The sequence below is a fragment of the Pithys albifrons genome, chromosome 9 (assembly GCF_047495875.1).
Source record: "Pithys albifrons albifrons isolate INPA30051 chromosome 9, PitAlb_v1, whole genome shotgun sequence".
Classification (NCBI taxonomy): Eukaryota; Metazoa; Chordata; class Aves; order Passeriformes; family Thamnophilidae; genus Pithys; species Pithys albifrons.
The window spans coordinates 30,419,461-30,440,195 of NC_092466.1; the positions used below are offsets into that span (position 1 = coordinate 30,419,461).

The 20,735-nt window shown below is 39.9% G+C and overlaps 1 protein-coding gene across 4 annotated transcripts in view; it reads left to right on the forward strand.

Annotated features, from left to right (window-relative positions):
- PHYHIPL (phytanoyl-CoA 2-hydroxylase interacting protein like) overlaps positions 1-20,735 on the forward strand; it is a 57,841-nt gene that overhangs the window by 34,371 nt on the left and 2,735 nt on the right. For 2 of the 4 annotated variants that reach the window (XM_071563170.1, XM_071563168.1), the window contains exons 2-4: positions 13,336-13,532; positions 18,186-18,360; positions 18,851-18,968. In XM_071563170.1, coding sequence (XP_071419271.1) covers positions 13,368-13,532; positions 18,186-18,360; positions 18,851-18,968 — 458 coding nt within the window. In that variant the 5' untranslated portion in view covers positions 13,336-13,367. Of the gene's footprint in view, positions 1-5,140; positions 5,352-6,476; positions 6,498-13,335; positions 13,533-18,185; positions 18,361-18,850; positions 18,969-20,735 lie in introns of those variants that run through there. The other 2 variants (XM_071563169.1, XM_071563171.1) reach the window with 2 other exon arrangements.

A 20,735-nucleotide genomic window follows, 5' to 3' on the forward strand; every position in this document is an offset into this window, starting at 1 on the left:
GTAGAAAATTAAAGGCAATGCTTTGCCTCAGTTACACTGTTAGAGGAAGAGCAGTGGAGCAATTAGGCCAGTGACCCAGAGTAGTGTAACTTGGATTGGAATCTGGCCCCAAGCAACTCGTCTGGGGTCATACAGTCAGTGCCTTCATCTCTGAGATCTGTTTTTCTTTGTTGTTAGTCTTGGAGACATAGGCAGTTCCACAGTCTTGGAGGCAGCTGTGCTTTTTATTCACCAGAAAAGCCTCATGTCATAAGAAGCTCTACATCCTTTCCTGCTTCAAAATCTTCCCCTTTAATAATCCACAGAGCGAGAGTCTGGTGAGAAATGTCACCCCCAGTTTTCCGGCAAAACACCACTGAGATGGGATCCTTCCCAAAATACGCCACCGAATGGGTCTGAGTGCAGTCTGAAGGATGGGCAGCACTTCACAAGGATGCAGAGGTACCTGGTAACTCAGGTTTCTGCTAAATGAATGAAGTACATGTCATAGATTGGTCTGCATTTACAGTACTGTTTCTGATCTAGTTATTTGCTTCCAAACTCTGGAATTCTGTATAACTGAAGGCATACAATATACACAAATTCTGGTGTATGTCAGTGGCTATAAAGTTCATTTTAGTTTTTAAATGGCATTTAAATTAAGCTAGAAGATGGTTTAAAGCCTTTTACATCCCTTGTTACCTTCTTTCCCCTTAAGAGGCTGAGAAATGCACATTTTAATTAAAATTTGATTTTCAAATGTATCTCGTAGCCAATGCATGCTGAGAAGAGCCACTTACCACCCACATGCTGCAGGCTTGCTGTGCTGAACAAAATGGGAGCATTTAATTAGTAGTAAATACTGTGATGGTTTAGTGCTTGTGGTCTGCAGTAACGTCCTGTTTGATTTCCAGAAGCCAGAATTGCCCTTCCTGGCTCCGACAGTCGGAGCCATGAAAACCAGTGGTGTGCCATTAGGAGCTGTAGTGCAGCTGTAGGTGTTTTTGCCACACTGCAATTCTCATTCCACAGAAGGCCGCAGAGAAGCTTGTTTAGCTTCAACATGACAAGGCACAGTGAAAACTAAAGCCATATCTTTACTATAAGCAGTCTGAGAACCTTACTGGAACAGGGTGTTGGTATGAGTTGTTTTGCATACCTGGGTCACTCAGACAGGACCAGGGGCAAGATGCTGGTGTTTGGTGGTGGCCTTTGCGTTCAGCCTCAGCCTGTCTGGCCAAGTCATGATGTTCATGGGTTGTAAAAGGAGATCCTATCACTTCTCAACTCTCTCCCACAAGGATTTGGCATGGTTAGATGCATGATCTTAGAGCATGGTTGGATCAGTAGCTGCATATCATAGATACAGGGAAAAGGAGGCATAATAGCACATACATCAGTTTAATCTTTTAGGCAAGGTGGTTTTTCAGTTTTACAGTTCTCCTGATCCTTTAATGAAGAAATGTGTACTCACATGATTATTCACAAACTTTCAGTTGGATATTTCTATCTGAAAATGAAGTTCTTCCTTTTTCATGTTTTCTCCATATATTTTTAACACAGTGAAAATTAAATTTTGTGCACATGTGTGTGTGTTTAGCTTTGCATTTCACTGAGTTAATACTCCTCACTATTGTGTAATAGTGGCTTAGCCTTGTGGAACACCAAGTACTCTATCAAAGAATAGAGACATCCAGTTTTCATTAAAATATTCTTCCAAAAAGTATCCATAAGGAGTAAGGGGGACTCTAAAATGGTTATTGCATCAACAAAGACTTGCATCTATTCCATAATAGGACTCAGTCTGGGGTTTTGGCTGCTTATTGAGAGTCTGGAAATGTGGTTCACTTTTGAATGAGTAAGTTATAAATATTGAACACTTCCAAGATGTCAGGATACCAAATAAGAATTAAATCTTAGTAAAAGAATAAGGTCAACCTTTTCAATTCAGCCATTGATCAGATTTGCAGATTTTATCTTATGCTTTGAGTTTGTGAAACTTGTGTTCATAGTTGCAGTCACATTTTCAGATGATCTTGAGTAACTTGGCTTAAATCCTGTTGATTTCATTAAGGCTCTTCTAAATCATTTAGGTGCTTCTGAAGAAAATACTAAATATTACTTAAATTTTTATTTCACATAAGGATAGGTCAAAAATCAAAGGAAAAATTGTCACTGATTTGAACCAGTTGGCTGATAACAACACAGTGCAACTTACAGTGATATATCTGAATTTTCTGTATGGTAGTAACAAGAGAGGAAACAATTATTTTGAGGAGTTAGTTTAATGATGCAATTGAATGCATTATTTAGTTTAATTAAAATTAATTACAGTTATTAAATAATTTAGCTATAATTGCAGTCAGCAAGTTATAAATTCATCCACATTCAAGCTTAAATGGTTATGAGATGTTTGATACTATTAGTGATTTCAGAAAAAAATGTTGTGGGGATAAGTGCTAAACTCTGATGTATTTGACACAGAAATTCAGAGAAAATAATCTTTAAAAGTTTATCCCTTTTAAAGTATCAGTCCAAAGGATATTTCCGAGTCAGTGACACATACATTTCTTCGCTATGGAGTCCAGAAATTGCCTGCAGTGTAAAACATTCTCTTCCCTCAATGTTCTTTTTATTTTTTTTCTCTTTTGGCAGGAATCTTGCAAATTATCAGAGGTTGCTGTTGTGTCATGAGAATCGGTAGAATTGACAAATGTAATTTAGGAAATAATTATAAAGGGTAACTTCAGCTCGCTCTTAACTTCTGTGACCTCTCTCTGTAGTCTCTAAAAAGAATTAGATTCCTCTAGGGCAAAGTTAAATGTGAGGGCTAACTGCAGGTACTCAGATTATCCCAGCTAGCAAACTGCCTTTCTTCACTGAATGAAAAGTGAGCCTGAGGAGACTCACTGCCCAAGGCTGGTGCTTTTTGTTAGTATTTTCTTCTTTCTTAGCGTAGTAACAATATTAGTGGTTTTCACAGCAGTAAATTGCACATGAATATCATTGCAAGGCATAAGCATAAAGTCTTTTGGACCATAACCTTTGTTTTTGGATTAGAGGATGCATTTTTTTGGTATCAGATTTATTCTAGGTATAATTCCACAGATATAGGTGGTCATATCTCAGGAATGAATGTTTTTCTTGTTTTGTTTTGGTTTTTTTTGTTACTGTTTTTACTGTCATGTTTAACAAATATTTGAGATTTGTTATCTTTAACTTAGGAGGATGGCATTTGTACCAACTTATCCACTCTTGAGAATTTTGTACCTATGCCAAAATTTATATTCCACAGAAATAATTTCTGCTTATAATTATAGTAGCTTTCTCTGTAAAGATATATTTGGTTTCCTGATGAACATAAAGTTACATTCAGTGCTTTCTGAGAGAATGACTGAGCTGTAAACCAAAGTCCTACAATTCTGATCCCGTGGTGTAAAGGAGAGCACTCCAGACTCCGAATTCCAAGGACCTGAGTTCGAGTCTCAGTGGGACCGCCTCTGGCAGTAAATGCCTCCCTGCCATCCCATCCCGTCAGATCTCGGATGCTCAACAGGGTCAGCCCCGGTCAGTACCGGGGGCTGTGACAGTCCCGAGGACGTCACTGTCTCTGTCCAAGCTCGCTCGGCCGTGGCAAATGGACCTTAGGACTTAAACGGTGGGGCCAGTTCTGTGCACGCTGAGCCTCACCTAAAACATCCACTGCGCAGGCTGGAAGGGCACACCCATGTGGGGAGAGCCCTGCCCAAACTGCGTTCACGAAGTTTGGCCATACATACATACAATTCTGATAGCACAGTCGTATTCCCAAGTACACCAGGGCCACTCTATTTGCTCCCGCTGCCTGTCAGGAGTGCTGTCGCCTTGTGCTGTGAGTGGGAAACACACACAGCTGAGGAAACCAAGCCCCGAAGACCCATCTGCTTTTGTTCCAGGCCAAGGGAGCATCTCAGCTGGGCTGGTGATGAGGCAGATCCAGAGTTCCCAGCCCGTGCCGAATGCCCTGCCCTGGCCGTGCCCTGCCCTCAGCTGCTGCCCCTCGGGGGGACACGAGAGGTTCTTTGCTCTTTGCACGACAGTTCTGAGTCCGACGCTGAGAAACGAGGCTGGGGGCGAGCGGGAGGGGCTGGAACTGAGCTCTGCACATCTCCCCCTGTCAGAAGCGGGACTGAGGAACTGCACTGCTCCTGACTGGAATCATGGGACCACTTGTAGAGTACATTCATCCTCCGCGTGAGACGGAGGAAGAATCGACTCCTTTGTAAGAGACTGAGACAAATTCTTCAGTACAGAAACAAACTCGAGACTCTCAGTGCTTTATTTATGGGGGTACACTTCGGGGGGCATTCTCTGCTGAAGGAGATGGCTGTGCTAAAGGCACGATTGTGCTCCCAGGATCTGGTTGTGCTCTCTTTGTTTTGCAATGTGGCACATTCCTCCTGATGTCCATGTTCTAGATTGGCAGAAAACAGCTAAATCCAAGCCTTGAGTTAAAACTAAGTAACAAGAGAATCTGAATGTATATAAACATTTCAAAACCACTCAGAAAATACAGATATACGTATTATAGTTAAGTAATGCTTTATTTCTGAAACTATTTTTTAGAAATGTTGGACAGAGTGCACATTTCTTACAAGAAAATGCACAACAGTAGTATCAGATAAGAGGAGCAAATAAGGAGAAGATTTAGAGGGCTTTATCCCTCTAACAGGATTTCTAGGGTCAGGCACTTCGTCTTTATCTAATTGAGGAATTGGTTTTAAAAGGATGTTTATTTAGAAAATATTCTTAAATATGCCTATATAAATACCTATATTGGGAGTTAGTTTATGAGAGTTCTGAGGGAGAGGAGAGAGAAACATTTAAGTGTCTGAGACTCTTCACACATTTTTTTGTACAAGAAAAGAAGCAAAAATGAAACATAAATGTCCTTCTGTGGTTATGGGTAGTAAGTTGTGGACTTGGAAATGAAATAGCTATCCTGGAGAAGTGCCGTTTACATGGTTTAACAAATAACAGCCTTGATTTGATAACTTTTTGAATGTTGTTGTATTTGTTTTTCCTGAGTGATTTCATTCTCTCTTTGGAACGAGGTGTTGCAGTGGCCATTGAAATTCTTGGTGTTCAGATTAATTATTTGCTTGTTAGGGACAGAGTGTTCTGGCTCTGTAAAACAATATTGCATAGTTAGCAGTTGGACTCCTTCATTCCAGAGCTCAGGAGAAAAACACGGTACTGTGGGTTTGCTTAGTTAAATTCTAAATATGCAAGTAATATGTAACTTCCTGATGCTTCCCTGACACTTTTGATGGTCATACAGAACAAAATTTTCTCCCTCCTATTGAATTTTGGACAAAATAAATACCTTCTCGGTAAGTTGGAGAATTCAGCCTTGATTACAGCACTCAAGCATTGCTAGTAGATTTCTATAATTGCAATATCAGATTTCTGTAATTGCAATCCTATTATTTCACATTTATAGATTTCATATATAACCTATCAGCTGAATTATCAAGAAATGGGAAGGTAGAAATTTTTCTGTTTGAAAAGCAGTAAGGATGTATCTGTTTATTTTAAGCAAGTTACTGTTTGTAAATGTTGTTCTCAGTTGTCAGTATCTGTACCCAGTGAGAGGATTTCTTGTGTCATGGTTACCTGTGTGTTTTTCTGAAATGGGTCCCCTCTCATCAAACATTTCTACTTCAGGAGATCATAGCTTATGTCTCTCATTGTATTGAAACACTTAACTTGAGAAAAGCATGTTCTGATTTCCCAAGTATGTTCATTTCAAGATCTGAACAAGGATAAATTTTGACAAAAAATGTGATTTGTATTGTAAACTTTTGTTTGGCTTTTAGTGTGATTTTGACAGGTGCTGGTAGTATCTCTGTATAACACAAACCTGATCTTTTGTGGTCTCAAAAGACAGATAGATCTTTTGATTTTTAGATATCTTCCCAGAATGTATGAAGGATCCAGCATTGGCTTTTAATTTTGTGCTATGGGGGCACAGTCTCACCTCAGTTATTTCTGGCTTCTGAACCTGAGCCACATTTCCGTTATCAAATCCCTGGGTTTTCATGGAGCTGACACCTTGCAGAAGTAACTGTGGTGGTTCACATCTCATGTGTCTTCCTGGGCACTGTTCAGTGCAGCCCTTCGTGCCCTTTGGTGCGTGACAGCAGCCAAGGAGTGAACCAAACCAACCTGTGAGAACCAGTTGAGCGAAATTACCTCAGTGTAGGAGAATATCGTGGTGGCACAGAAGTGGCATGACAGCGGTTCCACTGACTCACCTCTCAGTTGCTGGCTGTGGGATATCCCCAGGGCTTCCCCGTGCATTTGTCTTTCCCAGTTCATTCAGTAATTTTGAATGTCTTATATACCATGAAAAATTGCAGCAACCTGGAGGCTGCTTTGAGGTGCTTTAGCACAGACACAGAGATTGGATGGATGGAGCAATTACTACTGAATCTGGGCTTTCTTTTTTGGAGCAAACTTTCAGTCCTGGGAAGCAGGTCAGTGTTAGAGGTTCTTTGGGAACTTGGCATGTTACATGCACTTACCTTTTTTTATTGTCTAATACATATTTTGTATCACCTGGTTTTCCATCACTTTTTTTCTCATACAAATCTGGTTTTCATCACATAAGCATCAAAAGATCTCATTTTTTGAAAGTATCTTGACCTGTTTTCTCCTTCATTGCTGCTAAAGGTAAATTCAGAGAACAACCAGCCTTCAGACAGATTTGAGTACAACCCGTAATTTACTTTGCTGTTCATCTACCAAGTTTTAATTGAGCCTTAAATGAGCATCTTGACTATAAGAAGTAGTAATATTTCTGTATTTTCAATTAAATTCTTTGGGAAACATTAGATTCTGTGACTTTTGACATTATGGTTTTTTGAAGTCTCTGAATACATGCATGTCTACTGGAAAATGAAACTGAGGTTTTTGTCTATCACTGTGAAATCAAAGCTTAAGGAACTGCTGTCCCCAAGTGCTCAGCTCTCAGCCCCTCAGCTGGCCAGGCTAGTGAGCTCTTGGATGTTTGAGTGTAACTTCTAGCTGGGAAAGACAGGGTTGTAACTGGAAAGAGCCATCACTAACAAGCCCTCCACTGTTTGTGTTGTGTTTTGTTTTAAGTCTAGACCATATTGAAAGCAAAGACTTTCATCCTTAGATAAAGAAATTTCTTAATAGCAATCATTTCAGATGCAAGGACAGGCCTGAGATTCACAAAGTCCAAACTGACAGCCCCAAATGCCTCAATGTTTTTTACAATTCCTTTGGGAACATGTTTTCAGAGATCCTTGGTAATGGTGCTGGCAGCTTAGGAGAGGCATAATAGTGATTTTTGAATGTCTGCTCCAAAAGCATCACAAGTCCATGTTTCCCACAACATGGCTCTAAAGACACTGAAGATTTATCCCTGAGTGCAAGGGAACCAGATGATTTGTCTTTGTCCATACTACTGGAGATTTTCCACTGTGATGCCAAAAGAGGCAAATCTATTTTATACATCTGAGGGGATTCAGAATAGGTTTGAATGAAACTGTAAGCTACACTTCATTAAGCTGATGTAATTTGCATCCTGAGGGACAGAAGGACAAAGTCTTAGCAGGAAACACAGCTGACAAGAGATTTTAAAGTAGTGCAAGGAAAAGCCATTTTATCTCTTTCTTCTTTTTTCTGTTGGTTGTTCTCCTGACATGTTTGGGCTCTGTGACATAAAGCACAATCACATCACTTCAGGCATGTGTAACTTCCCAACACTACTTAGCAAAGCTCTGAATTTGGTTGAGTGATAGTTCAGACACCACCACCTCATTTATTCCAATTCCATTTAGAGACTTACATTTTTTCCAGTGCAAAATGAATAAATTTGTTTTTCCAGATATTGGATAAATAGCAGAATTGGTTGATTCTAAACTCCATGGAGGGAAAATGGCAATCTGAAAAGCCTTCCTATATTACTTTGCTGGTCATTCCTCTTGGCATGGAAGTCTAAATTGCAGTAAAATAGTGGTATTTTGCAACTATATTTTGTCATCCGCGGTTACTGAAGGAATACTTTCATGGCTGCAGGAGAAGAAAGGGTTTTCTCTGGCCCTGCCTTCTTTTAATTTCTCCAGGTTTGATGTGCAGCATTGCAGTTGAATGAATATTTCACAAGTTTACTTCCCACTGAGAACAAGCAATCACACTCATTATGGCTGTACCATCTGTAGGTTTTTCCCTGTCAATGGGTGGCTGTTTTGTCATTGTGAGGAGTCCTTTGCAGGTTCAGTTTTTCTGTGGTTATGTTTCTTAATTTCTGGATAATTTTTCATACTCCCATAGTGCAGCAAGCTCCACAGGTAACACTGGGAAAGGTGTTAGATTGGTATTATGGATGGAGTTGCCGGGAAGAGGGTGGGATTTGTTTTGCTGAATGCAAATCCGTGAGTTCTGAAGACTTAGAAATTGTGTCTGGTGTAGAGCCCTTGAGCAAGAACCTGTCCTTTTAACATTTCTAAATGAAGAATTACATTCAAACTGTGGGGGAATAGAGATGTGTGTGAAGGGATTCTTTATCTTCATTAAATGGATATCACACTGCTTCCATTGTTGGTGCTTAATAGCAGGAATGTATTTGCCAAGGTAATATCACAGTCAAAACTTCCATAAGCAAGGTCACAGGAGCCCAGAAATGTATTATTTTATTGGTCTAGTTTCATAAAACTCACTTCTGTGAGCTGAAAGTATGATTAGAGGGTGGATTACAAATCAGCCCTTTCAAGATTTCTTCTGTGGATAACATCATCAGTTTGCCTGTGAAATGAAAAATCAGGAGGCACACACTCCCTTGCCCTGCTGTGATGTTCTGCATTTTTAGAACTAAGGAAAAATTATGATCAAATATTCTAAAATTATAAAAATTTGGTGAGTGTGAATGCTCAGTAATCACCAATCAGAGGCTGTGTTAAGGTTTTTTTCATCATCCTTCCACTGCTGCAGATGTCATGGTTCTACTTGTTTTGAGTGATGAGGCAAATTTTTATAACCCATCTTTTTCCAGATATTTTTGGTGTGGACTTACCAATTTCCAAGTCTTATCATTTCCAGTAGTGACAGATGAAAGCCATGAATGCTCAATGAGAATTTTCTGCCATTTTTTCCCCATTCAGAGATAATTTATGTAAGTAGAAGATATAATGAGGATACTAAATTAAGTGTGTCTACGTGTATATAAATAAAATTGGTTTGTTACCCATTTGCCAGCATTTTGGCTCAGCTGCAGGAGTATCACAACTGCTTTAAAATTGATTAGACAATTTAACTTGAAATTTAACTCTGGATATGGCAGAGGGAGATAAGCCTGTGAGCATAAAACATTAATCTTGCAGTTCTCCAGCTGATCTCAATAAAGCTGGCGTGTTCTATTTATTCTTGGGCTTTGAAGAAATTTAAAGTCTTGTGCTTCCAGCTGACCTGTGAGCACATGAGTGGTCTTTGACTTGTTATTATACAGGTTAAAAATGTCAGTGTCTTTTTGCTTGTTCTAAAAATGAACTGGGTTTTGTTAAAGCAGGGGTGTTTCTGCAGCACACAGGGATGACATTCCTTGGGGTTTTTGGCAGCGGAGACCAGGTTTATTTGACTATCAGCTCTTCTATGTGTTTCTGCCCGAGAGAGACCTGAAAGCAGAGTTTGTCTGCTCCCACTGTTGAAGCAATGTGCATGTGCAAAGTGAAGTAGCCACTTTAACTGGAAGCTGATCTATTTTAATTTGATGTGAATCTCTTCAGAGCAACATTTCCAATGCTACTTTAATTTTTTTTTTCTCTGTACTGTGACGCTTCATCAAAGAAAGATCAATTTATCCCCAGTGAAGTGGCAAAGTGACACACATGAAAGCAGCCAGTTCTAAGGCCTTCTCCACCTATTTTCACACCCACAGCAGCAGTAACTCCTTTTCAGCAGGAGTTTTGGAGTGCTATGTGCTGGATTTAAGCTTCGCTGCTGTTTCTGCTTTTAGTAGACAGACTATTTTCTGATGTTGATCTAATCTTTAAATTGATCATTGAAGTGGACATGCTTTCCAGTATGAAAACCAGTTCAAAATATTCACCAAAGTACAAGCAGAAAAAAGGCAAGGCACAAATATGTTACGTTTTTAGTCAGTTTTTGAGCCCCATGACAGTTACATTTCACTTGGCACACATCTGAGGTCTCCAGGGTTTAACTGGCAGGAAACTTCTAAGCAGCCTTTTTAGGAGACAGCACTTTTACCTGCTTTTGTTGACAATATTATCAACCCTGTTTGAACCCCCACTTGAGCAGCAGACAGTAGTATTTTCTCAAATGCCTGACTTCCAAATGGAGCTCAGAGTTACCCTTTTGCTGTTGAAAATTCTACCCATTATTGTTTATTTTTCATATGAATAGATAGCTATATATTGTAGTAGTTGTAAGGTATTTAAAATATTGATAAATTCTTAAGAGTTTTATGTCATATTCCAGCACATCTTTGGACAAAACCTTGCTCCTAACATTGAAAAGCATTATTTCTTGCAGGACCCAGACTGTGAGTTAGAACTTAGGCTTTACAACAATTGCTACTTCAACAATTCTTGGTGGTGTGAAGGCTCTCTGGGCTCCCTGCTCTGCAGCCAGGGCAGGTCTCAGGCATGTTTCATTCCCAGGACCCATCAGGACTGAGAGAGCAAGAGCTTTTCATGCTCTGTCCTTTTTTAACTCCTTCCCGTTCAATGGTACAGCAATTACTATTCAAAACTCCCCATTGGCCAATACATTGAATCCTTGTCCTCCTTATTAACACTGGATGTATCATCAGCTTCCCTGTTCCTGCCTGTCAGTTCAATGGATTTTGACATTCAGAACTACACATACATGTATCAGAACCTCTATATGCATTACAAGTACCACAGATATTCTAAACAGAAGGGAAATGGGAGTATGGTGATGATTGTGAGGTATTTTACTTTCTCATTTCATATTCTGCTTGTATTTCAAAATCTGTAAAATGATTTTTTCCACTTTTGAAGAGCTTTAAGGATTTCAGAGGAGTGTTTATTTTGGATTTTGTTCCATCACAAAAAAAGGCATGGTTTAGCACTTGGTAATGGAAGTGGTTTCTTTTTCTCAGACTTATATTATTTCTAAAAATTACCTGGAGATTTCTGCTAGTCATTTACTTTATTCACTTCCTAAGGAAAGAAATTAAAAGGCTTGGGAGTGCAGACATCTAAAGTTGTATACCAGATATTAATTCCAAGAATTGTACAGAAAGCAATACCTAAGTACAGAAGCACTTTGCTCTTTGCCATTGGTGTTTTCCAAAATCTTTCATCTGTGTTACATTTTGTCAATGGTCATTACTGTTTTCCACGTGTCTCCTGAAGCTTAAACCACTGTGGCAGTTTGTAACATGGCCAAGGCCCTCAGTATCACTTTTGAAGGAAAGATGTTGCATGTTGATATATTACAGATATACCTGGCTTGGATTTCCTGAGGACTTTATTCAGCTTTCCCAGTGCTGGGACCTGAGTGTGTCCAGCCCTCCAGGTGTGAGAGGCTCAGCAGCAGCTCTCCATCCTCTGCTTTAACACACAGCCTTGCTCTTGGAAGAGCGATCATACGTGGCCTTTGCAGTGTCCCTGGCAGAGCTTTCAGTCCCTTTTCAAATACAAATTGCTTACAAAAGAAAGCAGTGCCATTTTCTCCCTGCTGGCTTTCGGAAATCTCATGTTGGGAAAAGCACTTACCATGTCTTTCATATGAAGAGAAAGCTTTCAGTAATGACTGGTATTTTCGAGTCTGTTGCAGCCAGTGCAGCTGCTGAAAATGTCACTGTGTATGGCACAAATAGGAGGCATTTTGAGCAAGACCTTTCGCTGTCTGACTTTGATATTATTTGAAAAAAAGGAAAAAAAGAATAAGATGTTTGAAGAATAGACAACCTGTTGGATGTAAATGCTTGAAATGTAACAAAAATAGAAAAGTGGTTTTATTGCTTCTTGAAATCATCAGTAAAATTACATTATTCAGAACACTAGCTGGAGATGTATAGATTTTGAAGGCTCTGTGATTGAATTTCACATATCTATGAGGAGAATTTTGAAAAATCAGGCCAACCTTAATATTTCTGCATTGAGGTGTTGGAATAATTCTTTGACAGCATGTGTTGAGAGACTGATTGTCTAGATGCCTGTGTTCAGTTTTTTGTCAGCTTTTCTACCAGTTATGATGAAAGTAGAAATACCACTTTTTTTCTATAATTAGATGTGACTACCAATAATTCTGACAATGTGTTGCCTTACATTTCTGTATGAACTCCCATCTTCCTCATCTGGCCAGGATTTGGGAACTTTCCCCTCTTTCTTACAGACATTAGTCATGTGTTTTTTTCTTCTTTTTTTCTATCTGTTCATCTTGTTAATTTTTCCTGTTCTGTTTCTTTGCTCCTTCCCTTACATCATCTTCTAGATTTTTTCCTTTTTACCCAGTAATTTTTCTCATATTTCTGCTTTTTTATAGTTTGTTCACTTTTGACTTGGTCTTATGTAAGTGCAAGAGCACCTAATATTTCTGAGTTTTAATGTTCACAGAATGCTGAACTATAAGGTTGCCTTGGGAACTAAGGGAAGACCTAAATTTAGAACCCGAGATGCTTTTTGGGGTCAGTGGTCATTTGTTCATCTACCATATGCACTTAGAGAAATTAGAAAAAACTTCCCAAGAAAACTGCAAGGTCTCAGCTGGGCAAAAGGAAAAAATAAAGACCAGCAAATGAAGTTTATGTCCTTGTCCTTTCTGTTGTGGTTCAATAAATTGATCAGTGTTAATTGTTTCATTTCAAAGGAGTCAGTTTTATATATGTGTGTAAATATGTGCATATATATATACACCATCTATAAACCTTGAAGGGATTGGTTTTGATTTTTGCTTGAAAAGTGGTTTAGGATGATGATTTCTATTTGTGTTTGTTTTACTGACAGGTGACTAGGGCCATTATGTTACCTGTGGACATTGCTGGCATCTTAATTAGCCATTGTGGCACCAGATAGCTCAGATATTCTGTATTCTCAGCTCAGTTGTGTTGCCAGCCCGTCTGTGCAGCCTCTCCCATGTTATTAGTGCTTATTCACCTGATGAATTCCATCCCCTTCCAATGTTTTCCATCTCTGACCTTGAGACTTGCATATTGTACCTCCCAGTTGCTGCTCAGTCCCACCCATGAGCCCTTGGGAAAGGCTGTTCCGAGCTGTGCTGGGTGTGCTGTGCTGGAGCACATGAAACAGTTATCAAACAGGTCCTGAACTGAACAAATCATGCTTATTTTCTATGCAGGGAATAAATCACAAGACAGTGGAATTGCAGAGATGGAGGAGCTTCCAGTCCCACACAACATCAAAATAAGTAACATCACGTGTGATTCCTTCAAGATTTCCTGGGACATGGATTCTAAATCCAAGGACCGCATTACTCATTACTTCATCGATCTCAACAAGAAAGAAAACAAGAATTCCAACAAATTCAAACACAAGGTAATTTTAGTTTAAAACTCATGGCTGAAATGCTTGATTTTAAACAGATGAATTTCAGTGTTTTATTAACCTTTCAAAGCCAGGCCATAGGACACAGGTACTGGACATCCAGCAAAGGTGGGTCCTGATTAACCTGATGAACATTTTTTGTTTTTCCATTTAAAATCCCTTCTCTGTCTCCAGCCTGTGTGCACAAAAATGCTTTTGTTTCACAGAGAACTGAACATTACCTTTCCTGTTTAATTTGAAAACAGTTTTGGAACCTGTACAATGTGTTGCAAGACAGACATTTTTATTCCTGAGTAGTTCTGTATGATTTTTTTAAACCCTGTATGTATTCTCTGCCTGTCCTTGTTCAGTGACAGACTCCTGAGAGCAACACATGTCATGGCAACAGAAGAGTCACGAATTCTAATGCACTTCTAGGAAGGCTTCCAGCAATTTTGGTTTGCAGCATTCAGCACTGTGACCTGAATATTCATCTGGCCTGTTTCCCCAAGCCACTGGTGCAGGGACACGTTGAAGGCAGTGCAAAATCTGTACTTATCAAATCCAGCAAAATTTGCTTTGACCTCAAAGCAGTTGAAATGCTGAGGTGTCTAGAGAAACGTGGAATGAGATGGAGCATTAAACAACACCATAGTCTGCAAATTTAAAAATTGTGTTGGCAATATCTCTAAAGGATAAGGTTTGCAAAGGCAAAAATTACCATCCAGACCAATATAAGGGCTGTAACTGTATCAACACCCAAATTACTACTGGTTTCTAAGCCAGTGGGATAACCAGAAAATACTTCCACCAATTTCTCTGAGGCTTTTTATTGTGAGAGTATTTTTCACGTGACTTCTGTTAACAGCAGGTGTATAATTTTCACATTTCCTTATTTGACATTTTTTTTAATTGCAGTTGGAAGTAATATATGCATTAAGTGTAATGAAAAATCACCTACTACTGCTTGAAAGGGAGAATTTTACATGTTTGGCCAGGATGTTTCAGTTGCTAGGAACCAATGTGCAAAGCATTACTGAACCTAATGTTATAATAAGCTTTTATTATGCCCTATTTTTAATTATAATAGCACGTAAAGCAGAGTATGTTTGTTTTTATCTTAATGTTGCTACATTTGGACAGCCTTTGAATTCCCATTTTACACTGCAGGAAAAAATATACCTTGTAATGTAAATGTTTAATAGGATGGGTCCTTTTTAATTTCTTTCTTTTTATTATTTTCCATGTTTTCTCATTCATGTGTCAGCTTGTGTAAAACTGTAACATTTATTTTTGTGAAAGGTAGAGCCATCCTAGTAGAGCAAACACTACATGCACTTCAGAATCTTTATTACAGTGATGACACTGGAGTTAAAAGGGAGAGGAGAGGGGAAAAGATATTGTAGTATAATAAAGTTGGGCTTTTAGATTTATTTTGTGTTTCTCAGTGATTCTGTGAAGAAATGTTCAGTCAAAGGAGAGAGCTAGTCGGGTCTGTGAGAACAGGAGTCTAAAGTATCAATTAAAATTATGAATAAGTTGGATGTCTTGTCAAAATTAAATTGAAATGTCTTGCTACTAAATGTAGTAGTGATTTGGTAAAGATTTTTTTTGTTGTTTTATTCCCGGGCCTGAATGACAGAAATCCAGAGAGCAGACAGGGCGGGCAAGAGAACAGCACAGAGTGGATACTCCAACAGCTCTGTGCCTGAGCACTTATGTATTTGCTTTCATGCATCTTTAGTGCTAAGGAATTTTTAACGTATCTTCTAGACTGAACTTTTGTTGCTAATTGAAATGCTCAGATTCAAAATGTTTCACCCCAGTGAGTTTAGAGACAAACATCCTTCCTCCCTCTTTGGGTGGCTGTGGGAGTTTCCCAGCTGGGCAGGGAGCTGATCCCTGGCAGCTGCAGCACCTGGGTGAGTCCTCACAGAACCCACAGGAAGCCGAGTCCCCACCCACCCACTGACTGCCTAAATCACTGCTCCTTCTCCTGGTAGAGCTTTTTTTCAAAGAAAAGAGTGAGTCCTATTGCTTAGCTGTGGAAAGCAGTGCTGGGACTTTGACTTAGGAGCCATGCAATAGTCAGGCTGTGCAAGGAGGCGGCATCTTCAGGGGAGAAAATTCACCCTTTCTTAGCTTACAAGTAGGATAAATCACTCTCTGCAAGTGCCTGTCTCACAGGTGAAAAGACTAGAGGACCAGCTTAATTTCTAACCGAAGTAAGTGACTTGGGATATAGACTTAAGCTGATAGATGCTGTACCTCAGGAAAGGCAGCTGTTTGTTTCTTTGTGTAACCAGGACAACATCTATTCATTCTTTCAATAGTTTATGTGTTGGTACATATATAAAGTATATTCAGCATATTCAGAGTGCACAAAATTGTATTATTTCTGACTATTGTTATCATATCTGTGAAGGAGGAGGTTTGTAGTGCTGGTAGCATGCAAAGATTAGAATTGTAATAAGATTTTGTCTTTTTTCAATGCAATTTGCATACCTCCTCTCTTTTTTTAAGACACAGAAATGTGATTATTCCCATGTAATACGAAAAAGGCTCAAATATTTAGCAAAACTAGGACTGGGTGTGCTGAGGTCCCTCGATGTGTTCTATGAGCAGCCCTGGCCAAAGGAAGGATAACATGGAATGGGAGACAGCTGGAAATTGAGAGCTGGCTCTACTGAAAAGGAGATAGACAGTGTGACTCATATTTTGTTGTTTAGTCATTCAGGGCTTCCAGGCTGTTCTTAGAAATTATGGCCATCTAGGCACCTTAGAGTTGCCTGGTGCATGCTGGTGGCTGAGCAGCCATCTGCCACTCCGGAATCCTGGCTGCCCTCAGCTGGCATGTCCTGCTTTGCACTCCTTCAGTGGCTCAGCCAGGAATGAGAGTTGAGCAGGGGAGAAATGAGAGGAAGAAATGGAGAATCCCCAGAGGAATTTCAGTGTGAACATTTGAATATTTTCTCCTGAGGTCAGTATAGTGACCTTAAACAAAATGGTGTTTGCTTAGGAAAACAACAGATTAGAGTCATGAAAAGCATCACACCTGTCCCTCCTCCCCAGCTGTGCAAGAGATACCCTCTGAATTTAATGTGGTAGTCTGCTCCCTTTTTGGTATAGTTAGATTGTGTTCCTGAAGCAGAGTTGGAAGGTAAGGCTTTCACACCTGGGGGCAACAAGGCTTTTAACATTACATGAAAACTGAAAAATATAACCGGGCAAAGCCCACCCCTGGGGTATGAGCACAGAGATCTGATCCAGGTGGAAGCTGTTTCTACTGTAACCAAAAAAAAGCTGACAGGAAGATTAATGATGTTGACTGTAGCATCTGCTGACTGCATTAGCAGTCCAGTGGGATGCCTTTGCAATATCATTTCAGGGTGGTAGCTTTAAATGTCATTTGGTGTTTCTTTTTTCTTTTTTTCCTTGTAATTGTTTTCCATCTGTTGTATAGTATTTATTGTAGAGTGCACAACTATCTCCTTTACAGATAAAGTTATTTCATTTAAATGAGAATAATCAAAAAAGAAATCATGACAACAAAATCTTACCCTTGATTATCACTTAATCACATTTCAGTTCTTGCACTATCACAAGCTGCTAATTTTACAGTTTCTTAATACAGAAACTAAATAATATTTTTGCTGATGGGAAAATAATATGAGCAAGATATTTTTCCATAAGAGAAGAAAGCAAAAAATATGATAGTTTTTATAGGTAGATGTCTATGGACTGGTGTATATAGATGGGCAGTTACAGGTGTCATTTAAAATACCCACTTTTCACAGGGCAGCCATCTTACTATTCTGTTATTACTGATAAATATTCAGTAATCAATACCTCTCATTCTATCGCAGCTCCTCAGGTATACAGTGCAGAGAATTGTTAAACTGCATCAGGAGTCCTTTCACCATAGTTGTAGCATAAACTGTCCAGTTTTTCGATTCTTTCTGTGTTCTGTATTGCAGTCTTTGGCACTGTAGAAATGAAGTATTTCAGTTACAACGAGCGGCTATTCCTTGTTGCACCGTGGTGCTGTGATACATTGGAAGGGCCAAACAGAGGATCTGAAATGCTGGTGAGGTGGGAATCAAGGCAGATAGGCAGAATCTCTCTGTTTGGCTTCTTCTGGCCATTCCTGTACATAAAAGTATATTTGATTTATGTAAACCAGACATAGTTGCTCTGCAACATGTTTGATTTTCTCTGTTAGAGTTTGGTTTGGAAGGTATCAACAGCAGTATAGGTGGATGGATTGATGCAGGAGGAATTTAGTTTGATTACACTGACTGAAAGAAAACAATGGCAAGGAAGGCACAAGCAGCTCTTAAATTAAGGTACCTTTGTACATACTTCTCTGTGTCTTTGTGCCTACTTAAGCACAAGTGGCCCTAATCTGAGTTCCATGTATGGGCTATATACAATAGCCTATAGTCACCTGGAACAAAGAATAAAGTCATACATGCAAGTTACCACCATGGCTCATAGATCAGAACTTATACCACTGTCCTCAGACATTTTTCTACACCAATAAACAGAGAAGTAACTCAGATCTGCAGAGAAGAGTCAGGGCTTGGGGATTACATTGCAAAAACAACAGAGGAAAGGGTGGTGTACTGCTGACTTGTGTGGGTTTTGTTCTTTTGTTTCCATCAGGATGTCCCCACTAAATTGGTGGCCAAAGCTGTCCCTTTGCCTATGACAGTCCGTGGACACTGGTTCCTGAGCCCCAGAACAGAGTACACAGTGGCAGTGCAAACAGCATCCAAGCAGGTGGATGGGGACTACGTTGTGTCTGAGTGGAGTGAAATCATCGAGTTTTGCACAGCGGGTGAGATTGCTGAGGAAATGCTCCACAGGACGTGGGCAATTAATGCTGGCTCTGCTGCCAGCAGGGGTTGGCCATCTACCGTGCTGCCCAGGCTGGGATAGTTTAATAGTCACACCTGGGAATGGGAATTCTAATTTTAAGCTTCTTATGTCATGAGATTTGGTGTGTTAATCAACTGACAGCAGCCAGAGAAGGCAGTTCTCAGCTTCTCTGCAATCCCAAACATGGGGAAACCACCCACCTCTAATACAGGAAATCCTGAGCTGAAAGTTGCTGTAGGCATGCAAAGTCCTTCTGGGGAATGGGGTGGGGAGAATCACACGTGCATGTTCCTGCCATTTCTTTGTTGCCTCTGTTGAAAACTGCGGGCATAATGTGATGTATGTGACCGAGACTGTTCCCAGTTTTAAATCTGCATGTCTGTGTAGCTTTTGATAACTGTTGGGGTTTTTCCTGCCCTCTGTGCCAACAGTTTGACTTTTCTTTCCAGATTATTCGAAAGTTCACCTAACACAGCTATTGGAAAAAGCTGAAGTGATTGCAGGCCGTATGCTTAAACTGTCTGTTTTTTATCGGAATCAGCACAAAGAATACTTTGATTATATCAGGTAAGAAAGCAAACATATGCAAAATTGTTTAGAAAACTAAGGGTGTAATGAAAATAAGTAAAGGGAGACAGCTGTTCTATAGCTAGAGCAGAATGTCTATGTGCTTTGTAGCCTGTTCAGAAGAACGTAAAGAATAAAACGTAATTCATTTATTCCACCTTGCTTAACTCAGCACTTCCATTAGGCAGTAAAAGTCTGTGTTTTTGAGGCAGACACTGGGATACTCACGGGGTTTCCAGCCTGACTAAAGTGTCTGTTATCATAACAGAGGGTTTAGTAGCCAAATATTTCTATTGTACTGAGAAATTAAGAGGGAGAGTAGGAGTACAACTGTGTGCATAAGCATTTGCCTGCATATAGGAGTTCCATCTCAAATATTAGCTCTCCATGTACAACGATAGTAAATACAGGCTCTGCAATCTGTGTATTAGCTTATAGATCATGTGTGGAGGGAGAGGGGATGATGTTTAGACAGGTATTGATGCCATGCTTCATCTGGGATGAATGAATGGGATAGCTGGAGGTAGGTTCCCTGTTCTGTGGAGATCCACTGTGCCCTCACATACAAGAGAAAAGCAGACTTTTGGGTAGAAGGAGTCAAAGCTGATGTGCTGACGGAGCAGCCACCACTATTAGAAGAACATGGATGAGAGGTAAGCAGTGCCAGCAGGCTGGCAGCACTGACTATGCTGCTTTAATGTGCACTGGGAGATGGGGCTCCTGCTGTGCCACATAATTCTGGTTTTATGCAAGTGTGACACTAGTACCTGTTTTTTGAAAAGTTTTTTAAACTGGTGAGCTAAAAAACGTACTCAAGGCAATCAAGCTTCAAAGAACAGATTCCATCACCCTTGAAAATGTTCCCACTTTGTAGTCATGAGTCTCTGATTGATTCCAGGAGTGTATTGTATATTCTAGAACATGGACTTGCTGTTCCCCTTCTGTGTTTTGGAAGGATTATTTTATTGTACATAGTGACAAAGCAGCAAAACTCAGTGAAGGCAGAGAATGAATTGTGATTGTTGAGTCTCTTTGAGTACCTGCCATCCTGGATATCACAGAAGGGAAATGCCTGGGGTGGTTCTGATTCTCATCTGATTTTGTTTTCAGCAATGTAATCATAGTGCATCTGCCTTTGTGTTCATTAGCATTGATAATTGCCACTGAGGTGCCTCAGTAGCTGTGGGTTTGGCCTGCCAAATATGACTCTGATTGCACTGTATCTTTCACCTCTCCCTCCTATTAAGTAAGTTCTTTCTCGGTTCTACACAACTAGAGAGGAGTTGGACTCCATGATCCTCGTGTCTCCCTTACAACTCAGAATGTTCTGTGACTTTGCTTTGCTACTGAGTTAGATACCAAAACCTGTGTTTTCCCAGGTTAGTGGTAACTTTCTGATGGTCAGGGTTTTTTTCTCAGAAACAGGAGAAAATGGTGACAAGGGCTACTCCTTCCACATACACCCTTCTCTGTGACATGTTAAAACCCTTAACATGTTTTTCTTAGGGAAAATTCCTTGTCATACCATGACTGCCAACAGCCTCTGAAGTGCCATCACTAGTAAATAAGCTCTGGTAGCATTGGCAATTCACGGTGCTAAAGTAGCAGCCCCTCAATACGCGGTTGGCAGTGTGAGCTCATCGGTGGTGTCTGTGTCATTGCCGCTTTACCTCGGCGGCCACAACGCAGCTCAGGTCCCCTGAAAGGGCAACCTATAATTAGTCTAATTGGCCACTGGATGTCAGTATCTTGCCACAGAAATGGAAC